The sequence below is a fragment of the Trematosphaeria pertusa genome (genome assembly GCF_010094035.1).
Source record: "Trematosphaeria pertusa strain CBS 122368 unplaced genomic scaffold BU26scaffold_8, whole genome shotgun sequence".
NCBI classification, from domain to species: domain Eukaryota; kingdom Fungi; phylum Ascomycota; class Dothideomycetes; order Pleosporales; family Trematosphaeriaceae; genus Trematosphaeria; species Trematosphaeria pertusa.
In genome coordinates this window covers 761336-775076 of record NW_022987219.1, presented here as the reverse complement: position 1 = coordinate 775076, position 13741 = coordinate 761336, and the positions used below count along the sequence as shown (strand labels likewise).

Genomic DNA, 13741 nt, shown 5'->3' with positions numbered 1-13741 from the left:
TAAGTACTAGTAAATCTTAATAATAAACTATAAAACTTTTAAAATATATTATATAGTATATTATAAAGTATTTTCTAAAGTTTAGTAGTTTAGAAGTATATAGTTATAAAGATATTTAAAAAATAATTTAAAAAATATCTAATTTATAATTTATTCTAGTAACTTATTTTTTTCTAACTATAATTAAGTTTTACTATTACTTATATACTTATTAGATTATAAAATAATAGTATATAAAGTTTTATAGTTTATTATTAAGATTTACTAGTACTTATAAGATATAAACTTTAAATATAGCTAATTTTAGAAAAAAGCTAATTTTAAGCTTATATAATAATAAATATATAGTATAAATATAATAATAAATATATATTATATAGTTTTATATATATTTAAAGTTTTATTAAAAAATATTAAGTTTTTACTTAGTTATTTAAAAAATACTAGTTAATCTTTATACTTAGTATTTTTAGAAAATTTACTTATATAAAAGGTTTACTTATAGAGTATATTATTATATAAACTTATTTATATTAAGTATTTATATAAGTTTATTTTATAAAAAAGCTTATATATTAATTTATAAGCTATATATTAGAAGTTTTTAAAAAAACTTAATAAATTTATAAATCTTAATTACTAACTAAATACTACAGCTTTTTAAAATTTCTAAGCTAATATAGAGTTACTAGTAGTATATAAATAATATACTAAAATTTTATTTATTTATCTATTATAGTTCTTATTTTAGAGGGGGGTAAGAGATGCTAAAAAGTGTGCGTTGAGTGGGGTCTGTGCGTTGAGTGGGGAAATACAGTACCCGACGATCGAAGCGGGGACACTGCAGGCTTCGGCAACAAATACTCCGCAGCGTCAGTCCATAACCCTCTCCATCGGACGGAAAAGTCCGGGGCATCGCTCGAGCGAGTAGTGTTCGCAGGTTATCCTACCATGGGGATAACCTTAGCAGACTACTGAATTCTTGATGATCTGCAACGTCCGCAAGCGGCATGTGCGTCAAGCCCTCCTGCATGTACAATTGGTTGGTAATATGCCCAGGAGCTAAATTCTAATCACCGGGCCCATCCGACTCCCATTTGATGCTAGTAATTGCTTATCGATTCAGTTCTCGGTGCTCGGTTTCGGATCTCGTTCCCCTCTGAGACCCAGTTTCGATCCTCGTCGGAATTTGGCTCTAACCCTCGTTGCGACACAATTGCCTGTAGAATGTGATTGCATATAGAATGTGATTGCATGTAGAATGTTTTGTTCTGTTACGCCCGCAGCCCGCTCCATGCGCAGGGCCATGCCGACGGCTGGCTGTTGGTTTTGTTTTTCATTGGGCGAAGACTGCGTATGGTGAGGGACGTAGAATATGGAACACTACTGGCCGGGAGAAATGTCGCGGACAAGCCACAGAATTGACGGCATCTCAGATTGCGTTGTTTCCTAATCGACTTCGCCGATCGCGAGACCAAGACATTCAAAGCAGCCTAGTCCACAGCGCCTAGAATATGGAACACTACTGGCCGGGAGAAATTTCCGGACAAGCCACGGAGCTGACGGCATCTCAGCTCGCGTCGGATTTCCCTGCGGACTTCACCGGTCGCGAGACCAAGACATTTATGGCAGCCTGGTCCGCGGCGTTGTCGAGCCGTCTCAATTTCTACGTGAGTACCTACCGATCTAAGGAAGTTGGTAGATTGGTTTGGACATTGGACATCGAGGTAACATAACACCTAGAGTACGCATCTAAACTATCGAAGATGAGCGATGACTGGCCGATTTCCCAGCCATTCGAATACGCAAACGAAGAAGAGGCGGAATGGCAGCTCCACGACAGACCAGGGCAGACGCATCGCGAAGACCTCATCGGCTGGGAAGCTAAGGATTGCTCGGGGGTGAAGGGCCGTCTTGTCGAGGTCGTCCACGGCTACAAGGACAAAGACAAGCGCAAGCCGCGCACCTTGGTGGTTTTCGAGTGGCGCCTCGTGCCCGGGGCGGGCGATAACCGCATCAAGAACGTCAAGATCATAGTTGACTTCCGAGCCATCGGCCTTAGGGACGGCGTCCGGCCGGGCAACAGCGTCGCCGACTACGATCCAGTCCCAATCCAGTGGGCACCAGACAAGACAATCCTCAGCCACTTCTCCCAGGCGCCCGTGACCGAAGCCGTCAACACCGAGTACGGCGGGCAGGCCGGCTACAACCCCTATCTCGCCCTGACGGGCAAGCGGAATACAGGCTCGTCGCAGACGGTCGAGCGCATCAACTACCGTTACATCACGGGCGGGCCCACGTACGTGGGCAAAAACTCAGGAACCCGCAACGCCATGAAGTGGGAGCTCTCCGAGAACGCGCAGCTCAAGAGTGGAGTACAGTACGAGGCGCGCACGGCAGTGCTCCTGCGGCGCCAGCCTTTGGACTTTGGCAAGTTCAACGTGACCACTGTGGCCGAGGCCAACCATTCCCTCACCGCCCGGCTGCTGCGCGCGCTGCCCATCCGACCAAAGGATGGGCCGGCCGCCTTTGACCCGACGGTGCTCCCCGGGTCAAGCAAAGGGGAGGCTGGTGACGACGACGTAGCGGCGCGGGCGACGACGCGCGACTGGCAGAACCTCGACAAGCTCAACCTGGAAGATGTGCTGATCAAGGATTGGGGCGTTAGCTCGGCCGAGGAGCTGGCGAAGAAGGCAGCACAGGTGCCTGGTGAAGGCGCCGCTGCGTCTGAGGCTTGATGAGGAATGTTATGTGATGACGGGCGGCAGCTGGTAGCGGATGTGCCTTATGTGTTTCACTTCTGGGTCTACTCTGGATGCCTGATGTTTCGCGCGCAGTGATGACCTTTCGGGGTCGGTGGCAAGTATTGAGACATGAGTTGATTAATTGAGAATACGAGAAATATGTGCTATACATATATGACCCAAGTCACGTGTAGCAGTACCCATATCCGGCAACATGATCCAATTTGCCCAAAAGCCAGTTACCATTGTCAATGTCTGAGATTTACCATTCCTTCGCTTTCGTCGAGCTTGATGCCATCGTTTGTGCTTACGCGTGCTCCGCCCCGCTGCCAAACTAGGTCCTACGGCCGTTCTCTGCGGCCTCTCTCGTTGCTTTCCCCAACAAGTTCGCGCCGGTCTTGATATATGGCTTGCAGTGCTTCGTAATAGTCCCGTACGATACTGGACCCTTGCCCAGAAGCGGGTCGATGTCGAGATAGCCGCTCCCTTTCTCCCGGCACAGGCTATCGAAGACCTTTTCCATCATTTCGCGGGGGTTGTCCCCGGCGGCCGACAACGGCCGCTGCTGCTGCTGGTGCCCCGGGCGGCCTTGCTTCTCCTTCTGCCCCGTCTGTTCCTCCTTCTCCATGTTACTGCGCTCGTATTCTCGGCGGTTGCTCTTGAGGCAGTACAGTATCAGCGAGGCCAGGCCGGCGGCAAGGGCCGTCGCGGCAGAGCTGCCGCCGTCACGCCCGCGATCATCGGAGGGGAAGAGAAAGCGCGCGTCGCTGCCCACATAGTCCTTGGCGATACGATGGTTGCTGGCGGCGCCGATGCTGAACGTCTCTTGGCAGCTGCTGGGCCAGGCCTTATTTCCCGATGTACTCGGCTTTTTCTCGCTCGCGGCGCAGTACAGCAGTATCTTTTCCCGGTTGGCATACCTAATTACGTCCTCCAGCTCCTCCTTGTGCTTGTGGTTGTCGTCCAGCATGACGTTCCAACTCATGGAGATGACCTCAACTTTGTTTTGGATAGCCCACCGAATAGCCTGGCAAACGGCACGAATCAGTACCATGTGCAAATCTGAAAGACTCCGGGGCATCTCTTCCCGCCGACCTACCTTGATAGCTTGGGCGACGTCAAAAGTCGGATGGTGCAGCATCTCTGAGGGCCCACTCGCGTTGAGCTTGGCCACGTACAGACGCACGAACGGACACGCCATGGTAATCAGCTTAGCCATCTGATTGCCGTGTTCCATCGGGCCCGACGTGTAGAATGATTCCGGCTGGGTGCGTCCTCCTGCATCTTCCGACGGTCGCGGCCATCCCCGTCCTGACATGAACTTACCCAGACCCTCCGACTCCGGATCTACGCCATCATCTAATAAAGCCACTTTAACGTAGTCAGTCGCATCTTTACCATCACTTGACGCCGTGTCCGAGTCATCACCATCGGGGACCTCCGGCGAGTATTTGGCGTTCAGCTCGCTGGTCAACTTCTCCATCTTACTGAGCCAGGTATTGGGCCTTTTACAGTAATCTTCTGTTAGAGACACGAAAGCCTGGTGCAGATTGATTGGAGGAGGAAAAACTTACATTTTAGCACTGGTCCCGCTGTCGCCCTGTGCGACATTCCCCCTTGTTGAACTGGCCGATATGGGATCTACTTCCACAAGCGGGGCCGCTCTCGTCTTGTCATACCAGCTTTTTAGTTTATTTTCGAAGCTTTGCACGTTCGCTTCATTCGCTTCGTCGGTTTCCATTCCCTGTTCCTCGTGAGCGGGGCCACCTTCTCGACATGAGAACTTGTAAGTAAGATACACAGACAAAGGAGATCCAGCAGTACTAACCGGCTTTGCGTCGAGGTGCACTTTGCGCAACTACGGTATTCCACGTCAGCTCGTCCGCTCGTCCGCTCGATACTCATATCTTGCTCTCCAATGTACCTTTTTCAGCTTTTGCAGCCCTCCTTGATCAGCCCAGCTCGAAAGAACAGCATTGATCCCAGTCGAGTACAGCCATAGCTCCACTATGTTTTTCGCTTTCTCAAGAGTTTGGACCGAGATGTTGGGCCGTCTCCAATTGAGATAGCGAACGTCGTCCAGTTTGCTCAGGCATTTCTGAATGGTCGCTTCGCTGCAGGGGAACGTATCATTGTCTTCCACCACGAGCATTAAGATTCGTTTCACCTTTTTGGGCCCTGTCAGCCAATCGAAGAGCATCTCGAGTGCCTGGGATGACTTGTCTCTCCAGTCCACTCGTGCCTCGGTCGTCGCCGTCTGATCTTCCTCTACTTTCGGAGCGGGCGTCACCTTCAAGTGGACGTAGGCCAGCGTTGGCACGAACTTGAAGTGAGGATAGCGCTTCTTCGTGTTCACAGTGACTCTGCCAGTGGGAATGAAGACATCATGAAACTCTTCGTCCTCGGAGGAAACTGGGGGCGCGTCAGCAAAACATTTTATCGTCGGGGTAGAGGAAGCATTCCATGCTTGCGTGAATATGTTGGAAAGAAAGAAACTGGCTTACCTTCCGCATCTGTGCCCTGGCGGGCGGGGGTTGAGGGAAAGAGGCAGAAGCGAGCCTCCTTATAGCCCCCGATGCAGAACGCTGTCTCCCAGAGCAGCTCCTCTACCTCCACAGAGAGGTGGAACCAATCTCGGGGCAACTCCGGTGAACAGTCGTCAACTTCCTTGGTCTGCTGGGCCCCAAGGTCTTGTAGGGTTCTGGTTCGGGCGATACTTCCGTGGCCAAACGAGATGCTCCCCCTGGGCGGCCTAGGGGAACCCACGTTTGCAAGCTGTTCTCCATGGCCAGGAGCATTTGACGATCTGGGGTTTGAACTGATCGCATCTCCTAGGGGTGGTGATGATGGACCAACATCTTGATTGCCACCTCCTTGTACACCGTTCGTGTTACGTGTAAGGACAGATCCCCTCGTTCTGCTCAATACTTCAGGTACATGTATATCCAGCTGTGGATGGGCCGCCTTGCCCGGGTTCATGATATCGTTGAAGTTTGGGTTTTTCCTCCTGAACTCTTCTCGGGCCATGATATGGTGGCTGAATGGCGACTTTCCGGCTTCGTTATGGATGGCCAGGGCAGCAGGGTACCTGCGCACCAGAGCGCAGACAATACGGGATCGCCGTTCCTTGAGTTTCCGATACTTCCTGTCGATGCCCCAGCAACGAGCGCAGCAGTCCGGCGGCTGCGTTGCGTCGCCGGGTTGGGCAACCTCAGCGAACTTGTCCATGGGCATTCTGAGCGTCGGCGTCTTGCAATTTGGGGCCGGGACCAAGTATCTATGCTTGTTGAGACTTTTCTTTTCGATAGGAAACTCGAGCGCATCGTGAAGAGGAGTGTTCCCATTCCCCCGCCGCTTCATGAATGTTGCATCGTCGGCGAGTTCAATGAGCCTCTCGGCAACGTCGAGGTCCTTCATCAGAGCCAGATGGAGGCAGGTCTCCCCCTCCGAGTTTGTCTTGGAAATGATATCGGCGGCTTGCTTCTTAGTTAATTGGCCGCCCTTGATGCCCTCCTCCATTAATTTGCAGAAGAGTGACGTGAAGGGACTGGATGGTGGCTTCTTGTCAGACTCGATTGCTTTGTGCAGCGCCGTACGTCCGTTGCCCTCGGGTAATTGGACCGCGAGCTGATCCAAGTTCTCTGGAATGGCGATGGCCAGGAGGAACTCCTTGTGCTTTTGCCCGAACAGCTTCTCGTCGCCATTGTGGTTCACGACGACGGCTTCATGTTCCAGCACTTCATGGACAAAATTGGGCGCGCGAGGGTCCTGAGCCCAGCGCGAGATGAAGGGAATGACTTTTTTCTTGTACCTTTCACGTAGTACGTTGTCGGTCTTCAAGGTATCGACATCTTGTGGTGCCTCTGAGATGTCTATGAACAAATCTTGCAGCTTCTTCTTAGGCCCCACCGACTTGTCCTCGGTCTCCTCGTCATCGTACGGCACGTAATTCTGGCTCATTTTGGCTGTGAAATTCGGTCCGGTCGGCGTCGTTGGCTTGTAAGGGTCAAGATTGTTACTGCTAAGCTCAACAACATGAAGGAAAAGGCATAGTCGAAGCTGTGCGAAAGCAGCGGAGGCGTTTGGACTCATGCCTGCTTAGTCAACTCGAGAGTGTCAGGTTTAGCCGAGTGAGGCGGCATGCTGCATGCGCGACCTCGACTCCCGCAGAAATTCGCACACATCACATCGCAAGAGCCAATGATCTACAAAGCTGATAACGCAACTCGTGTCACCACCGACAACCAGATAGCCAATCGGGGTGTCACTCGACCCTCCACAGCGGTGCCGTGGGTGCGTCTCAGCTTCTCAGTCTCAGCCCACCGATTTCAGCCTTTTCGCACACCCCCAACCAAATCTCGTTTGCCGAGTGCTCCTGCGTCAGACTTTATTTGCAGTATTTGAGGTTGCAGCTCCGGGTTCTCGTCCCCTACAAGGACAAACTACGCCGTCGCCTGAACATCGCACATGACAATCTCTTCACGCGTTCTGTCATCGTGAGGGCAACAATGTATACCAAGCCTCCGCCGTGGCAAGAGCCACCAGTGTTCAGTCTTCCTGGCGTCTCGAGCTCCGGCATTCCTGCACCCCCCGGAGCATAGTACGGACCCTCTACTTGGCCTTAGTACCTCCAAGCTGATCACGAACTGCAGTGCGGTTTTCGTCAGTGGCATAGACGGTAACACCTACCCTCAGTTGCTGGACTCGTCCGAGTCTTTGCCAGAGTTCATCGGCGAGAGTCGGAAGCTGACATTCCACTACGACCCAACGAGAGTCGTGGGTGAATCCGCGTCCGAGGAGACCGTCTGCCAAGTCGCCACCGCTTTTCTCGACTTCCTGATTGACGAAGTAGACACGAAGGAAGAGGGAGCCGCAGCCCCATTGTCTATCATGTACTTTACGTATGACTTTGGAGGGACGGTCGTCAAGCAGGTAATGGAGAACCTGGCCTTTCATGCTAACCCCGGCATCAAGCCTAGCTTACCTTGTGCAAGGCATTGGTCACGGCATCGCTGAAGGAGAAATACAGGATGATCCTCGATCAAACCAGCTTAGTAGTGCGTATCTAAGTTACACTGGGCACCCTGGCCACCGTTCCCCCCTTTCCTCCCTTCTCTCTCTCTCTCTTCCCCGCCGGAGTGGTAGCCGTAGTCAGTGACTGACGGCGGATACTGTTATAGGTCTTCTACGGGACGCCCCACCGGTCTTCAGATTCGCAGACTTGGGCTGTCAACGCGCTACGTATCCTGCATTCATGTTTCAGGGGGCTCCTGGGACCGTGGGTTCCTGCCTTTGTTGAAAAGATGTCTAACTACCAACAACACCTCAATGCCCAATTCAGGGAGCTGGGTTCTGGTTTCCGGGTCATGAACGTTTGCCAGAAGAGCGGGTCACCAAACCACGATCTGGTAAGTTCCCGTATTTGAGAAACGTCTTCTACTAATGCTGTCAAACCTCGGCTCAGATTACAGACCCGTCTTGTGCTACCGTGGGACTTGACACGGAAGTGACGGTCCTGCTGGAGCGGAGTCATTATCAACTTGGCATCCTGCTGGGACATCAGCAACAAGAATTCGTAAAGGAGAGAATGCTCGATGAAGCGATTCGTATGTTTCTCGCAGTCCCCATTTAATGACGATGCGCTAACATGAATGCGCTTGGCGCTATAAAGGCCACTGGAAGGTCTATCGGAAGTTCGTCGCTACGCTGCGAATTGACCAGCGAATATCTCCAGGCTTTTCGAGTGTGGACAGGAAGTCACGGGGAGAGCCCCTGCGGCTCTTTCTCGCCGAGGATAATGCCCAGACGTGGCAAGAGGCATCTTCCAACGCCATCATCCGCCTGATGTTGGCGGAACGTATGGATTTTGAAGAGTTCTGCCACTCGTTTTCAAGTCACGTTGCGACTGCAAATGAGGGAAAAGCGAACATCTTCCTTCGGCTGGGGCGTGATCATCCTTGCCAAATACCATCTACAGTTCAACAGCTTTATTCCTCTCTGTGTCTCCAGTTCCTGGAGCAGCAGCCAAGTCTGATTCAGTGGATCCGACACTTCTACCCGAACTTGAGAGATGCCATTCTTGGGGTAGACGGCCGCTGGAAGTCGAGGGCTCTGGCACGATGCCTGAGGACTCTTCTTCTCATTCCTAAACGCGGAGCCACGTACTGTCTGATCCACTACGCTTCAGACAGTTCTCGAAAAGATATCCTGGCCCAGATCTTGGCTCTAATGCAGGAATCAGAGATTTCATTTCGGCTCCTTGTTTCCACATCCCCGAACACAGAGACAGGGTTGAATGCCCTGGATACCTCCCCTAGTGTCGACCTATCCTCTAGCGATGGTACGGCGTGGACGGAAGAGGAACGGAAAAGTCCTCTGCAAGGCCGAATCAAAGACCGCTCCACCGAGCTGTGGGCTAGGATGGTCACTACTCATGATGACGCCGTGCTCCACTACGAGGAGATGTCAGCCTCGCGAACCGAGCCAACGTTGCCGTCGAACTCAGGCCACATTCTCATGTTATCGGAACAAACACTGTCGAAATGCATCGATAACAGCATGACTTGGGCACTGCGCGCCATGGTCTGGGCTTCCTTTGCTATCCGGCCCTTGTCGCGCATCGAGATGGAACAAGCCTTGGAGATTGTGTGTGCTGATGAGCGCTCAATCCCGATCGAGATGCAGCATGGTAGGATACTGCTCCATGCCCTCGAGCTTGCTCTGCCGGGATTCTTCTCTATTACGGACGATGTGGTCTCGGTACCACCACAGCTCGTGTTGAGACTGAGCGGCATTTGGGCTAAGCACCCCGGCTGTAGTCTCAACCCGGAGCTCCATCTTGCGCGGACTTGTTTTGCTCTTGCGGCGGCTCGCTTTCAAGAGCGCTCTCCGGCGGCAACCACCCATCCAGAGTCCAAGACCAAGGCGGCGGCAGATCATGGGGCCACGGAGCCTCCCAGTTCCAACTCATCGAAGGCCCACCGGGCTATAATAGAATATGCGACTAGATACTGGATCGAGCATCACCTTCGAGGCACGCGTGATGCTAGCAATGCAGGCGAGGCCTTTCGCGGGACGCTAGACGGGAATCCTCTTTTCAACCGGAACTCTTGGATCCAACATCTGGCATCATCATACTGGTCCCCCGATATTGGGGAAGGATTGAGGGACAAGATCCACCCCGACGTCGTACAGAAGACCTTCGAACTTAGCTCGTGGGACGCTTGCTACATCTCATTCCGTATGGCCACACTACCCCTCGCTGCAGAGGACGACTTCGACTGGTTGTTTCTTGGAATAGCAAGTGAGCGCCTGCCAGAAGACGCGTACTTCAACATGATCCTCAGTGTCCAGGAGACACTTTACCACACTTGCCGGCAGTCCAGCATGCTGCAGAGAGTTATCGCCGCTGCCCCTAGCAGTCTGCGTGCCCGGCTTCTTACAAAGTTCGACAGCGGTGACTTCCTCCGCAAGAGCTTTGTCGAAATCCTGCTCATTGCCATCGCCATTGGAAATGAAAGCGCAACAATCGAGCTCCTGACCATGGCTCCAGATTACGCTCTTGGGCACAAGCAGGAAGATGCTGGCCCATCGAGCCTCGGGACTGCTTTGCAGGTTGCTTGCGAGTATGGCGACAGTGACGTTGTGAAGAGGATTTTGAACTTCAGCGGTGATCTGTCCCCTCTCCCTCTGGAAGAGTCGTATCCTTGGAACGCTCTGCACGTCGCTTGCCACCAAGGACAGGCGTCCCTGGTAGCAGACCTGATGCAAAGCGCTCAGTTCAGAAACGGAAATCAAACGCTCGATACAGATCCTCCTTCACAGTTCAGTCCTCTACTCATTACGTCGGCCCGAGGCCTCTTCGCCCTCAGCGAGGCACTCAAGCCACTGCGTTTGAAGATTCTGGTGGATGAGGAAGATAGCATGTCAGCGTTGCAGCTCGCGTGCAAGTACGGATTCTTGAAGACCCTGGAAAGTCTTTTTGATATTCATGGTTGCCGGCTCTCGTTGAAGAGCCACGACAATTACGCCCTCTTCTTGGCTTTGAGAAGCGGAAAAGATGAAGTGGCTACCCGTGTCTATGAAGAGTACCTCACGGTGGTTGTTGGGGAAATAATTGCTGCACGAACTCGCCACAGTCACGATGGTAACGACAGCGATAGCAGCAGCGACAGCTTCGCGAGCGTTGGTCAAGAAGAGGACAAGATCCTTGTCGCCGCGGAGGAGATCATTGGAAAGGCTCTGTTTACGGCAGTGGAGTGCTACCGGATGCGCGCGAGCTTCCAGTCCATCATGAGGAATTTGCGAGAGCCCTCGAAACTCAAAGATCCCAAAGGGCGGACGCCATTAATGGTCTCGGCGATGATCGGAGCTGTCGAGCTCGTCGAGCAATTGTACGTCAAGGGCGACGAGCCGATAGACAATGAGATGCGAACGGCAATGCACTACGCCTGTGACCACGGACACTTGGCTGTAGTCGAGTTCCTCCTCGCTCAGGGGGAGTCAGTTAGCCTGAAGGCACAGGACAACCGGTTATCAACACCGATAACGGAGGCCGCGGTGGGTGGCCATCAGAAGATTGTTGAGCTGCTGGTCCCGCGTCTGTCCGGCGAGGACCTCAAGGCTGAGTTTATCCTCGCTGCGAAGAACGGGCTGGAACGCACTCTGGGCCTAATTCTCAAGGCTGCCACCAACATAGATCCGGCGGCCCGTGAGGAGTGCGTCAATGCCAAGGGCGAAGGAGCCAACACACCGCTCCACTATGCCGCCGAATCGAACCACGCCCGAGTGGTCCAGTTCCTGTTGCTGCGGGGGGCCAATATCGAAGCGGTCAACCAGTCGGCCATGACGCCCCTTGCCCTCGCATCGCTGTCGTCATCGTTGGACTCATTGAGGCAGCTCCTGGATGCAGGCGCATCGACCGAAACCCCAATCAAAAGGAAGAGGTCAGTGTTGACGGAAGCAATCTTCCACGAAAATGAAGCAGTGGTCCAGCTGCTACTAGAATATGGCGCCGTAACACGTCTGTCTGACTACTGGTCCTATTACTCCAGTCTCCTCGAATTCACCCTGATGAATTCGTCCACAAGTGTCCTAAAGGTCCTCTTGAAGCACTTTGACAAAATGAAGAGGCTGGCCTCGGGCGGATCTCTTCCAGAAGAAATTCCTACTCCGACAGAAGTTATGCGCCTCGTCATCAGGGACGGTCGGCCAAGTTCGTTTGATGCACTTGTCCAGGTCTGGGACGAGTTTGAACCCGTCATGCGTGAGGGCGATCTCGAGATAGGTTCAATCCTTAAATATGCTGCTCGCTACGGCTCGGCTAAGATACTGTGCCGAATCTGGGAGCATTCGAAAGATCAGATGGATGTGAACGAGGTTGGAGGATACGACGGCACGGCACTCCAGGCCGCACTCATTAGTCAGAGAGAACCCGCTGCCAAGGTGAAGGCACTTATCGACTGGGGGGCGAAACCGGCCCCTCAGAGCGGCGAGGGCGGAGAGGGCCCGACTCCCGCGCCGTTGGACAGCTCAGCAGCCTTCGACGCCAACTTGCTCCATGGTTACTGGGGCACCGCCCTTCACGCCGCAGCCATCTCAGCGGATAAGGACATAGTGGCTCTCATTCTCGGCCAGCAGGGTGACTTGAAAAATCAGCCTGACATGATGGGCCGGCTTCCTCTGCATCTAGCCACGATAGGTGACGACTGGGAATTAGCAAAGCAACTCACGAGCGACAAGTCAACCATCGCTTCGGAGGACCGTCAACACCGCAACGCTCTGCACATGGCTTGTGGCATTGGCAGTGTCTCTTTTGTCCAAGAAGTGCTTGAGGACGAAAATCTCGCCGACTCGTTAATCAATAAGACCGACATCGACGGGTGGACGCCTCTCCACTGGGCGTGCCGATCCGAGAGACGCGAGCTCGTGAAGATCCTGATCGACAAAGGCGCCAGAATTACGGAGAGGACCATCCGCCCCGCAGGCTGGCTCCCTTATCACGTCGCAGTCTTTCATGACTGGGAATCCCAGTCGCTAACAGAGCTCAGAGTGGATAATGGCGACTCGGATGATGCCGGAGGAGACAAGCCAACCGAGGCGGGAGAGAGCACGCGCGGAGCGTGTGATTGCTGCCGCTGCGTAAGTTCACAACTGTCGCCTGGCCTACATCGTGCCCCCAAGACGCGCGTGCTGACACTTGAGACTGCAGTACATATTCGGGGACCGCCACGTGTGCACTAGTGAGCTCGCGACTTGCGCCTTGTTTGATCTGTGCTTCAAGTGTATCGAGCACAGAGCAGATATACATTTTCCGCATCACGAGTTTAAGGTTCGTGGCCCCTATCAGATCTAACGAACATGAATAGCGGGAGACTCTCTCGCTAAAGCAAAATGTATAAGCGCTGCAGATAGTATTATATAAAGTATTATTTTTAAATAATATCTATTTTTATATTTCTCAAGCATGCTGCACGGCGCGACACCTGCATCACACCAACCTATAGGGCCGTAGGCCCGCCTGGGAGTTCCGTGTTGTCTGATAGAAAGAGTTCGCCGGTCCTTCGACGGAGAGGAGAATCGGAGGTGCCATCGTTCGTGTGTAGTGTAAGCTGCTCAATCGAATATTGTGCAAGATGTAGTGGACTGGGAGCAAGAGACTCCGTTTTATACCTGTAGGCCTCGCGCGCAGCGTTCATAGCTGTCCGCCCTCACTGACGGCAGCTCTTTTGCTGGTGCTGTTTACGCCCTTTCGGTTAACCATCGTTGTTATTAAGGGGCTTTCTGGGGCTCCTTTTTCGTTGGCAGCTTCGTGCCATGGTTCGCAGCGCGTGGTAGGCTTCGCCCTCGTCATTCGCGCCCGAACCGTTATTTTCTGTCGACTCATGCCACTTGTTCTGTGATACCCTGTTCTCTTCTCTTAATATTGGCGTCTTTTGAGTCCTTTTGTGCGTAGGCGTAGTCAGCGTAACCTCTATAGGTTAGTAACTTAAAACGAG

At 52.5% G+C, this 13741-nt stretch overlaps 3 protein-coding genes across 3 annotated transcripts; 2 read left to right on the top strand and 1 right to left on the bottom strand.

Moving 5' to 3' along the window:
• The first annotated feature begins 1679 nt into the window (after positions 1 to 1679).
• BU26DRAFT_519832 (uncharacterized protein) lies at positions 1680 to 2916 on the top strand. The gene has a single exon (XM_033829155.1). It carries the CDS (start codon positions 1767 to 1769, stop codon positions 2736 to 2738), a length of 972 nt encoding a protein of 323 aa, XP_033683075.1. The 5' UTR covers positions 1680 to 1766; the 3' UTR covers positions 2739 to 2916.
• A 38-nt stretch (positions 2917 to 2954) lies between these two features.
• On the bottom strand, positions 2955 to 6770 carry BU26DRAFT_326401 (uncharacterized protein). The gene is made up of 6 exons (XM_033822130.1): positions 5249 to 6770; positions 4669 to 5156; positions 4573 to 4602; positions 4319 to 4488; positions 3844 to 4249; positions 2955 to 3771 (listed from the first exon to the last, which is right to left on the bottom strand). Exons 1-6 carry the CDS (start codon positions 6702 to 6704, stop codon positions 3079 to 3081), a joined length of 3243 nt encoding a protein of 1080 aa, XP_033683074.1. The 5' UTR covers positions 6705 to 6770; the 3' UTR covers positions 2955 to 3078.
• Positions 6771 to 6924: 154 nt separating this feature from the next.
• On the top strand, positions 6925 to 13153 carry BU26DRAFT_519831 (uncharacterized protein; the record flags this gene model as incomplete). The annotated part of the gene is given in 8 exon segments (XM_033829154.1): positions 6925 to 7344; positions 7397 to 7676; positions 7739 to 7801; positions 7925 to 8152; positions 8209 to 8350; positions 8416 to 12893; positions 12910 to 12911; positions 12963 to 13153. Coding segments are annotated over 8 exon segments (5309 nt in total), but the record flags the coding sequence as incomplete, so codon positions are not given.
• Positions 13154 to 13741: the final 588 nt, after the last annotated feature.

Coding starts and splice junctions, on each gene's coding strand:
- BU26DRAFT_326401 (XM_033822130.1), bottom strand. CDS start 6,704: ATGAGCCAGAATTACGTGCCGTACGATGACGAGGAGACCGAGGACAAG. Junction 5,157..5,248: donor CCAGGGCACAGATGCGGAAG/GTAAGCCAGTTT, acceptor ACGCGCCCCCAG/TTTCCTCCGAGGACGAAGAG. Junction 3,772..3,843: donor ACGTCGCCCAAGCTATCAAG/GTAGGTCGGCGG, acceptor GCCGTTTGCCAG/GCTATTCGGTGGGCTATCCA.
- BU26DRAFT_519832 (XM_033829155.1), top strand. CDS start 1,767: ATGAGCGATGACTGGCCGATTTCCCAGCCATTCGAATACGCAAACGAA.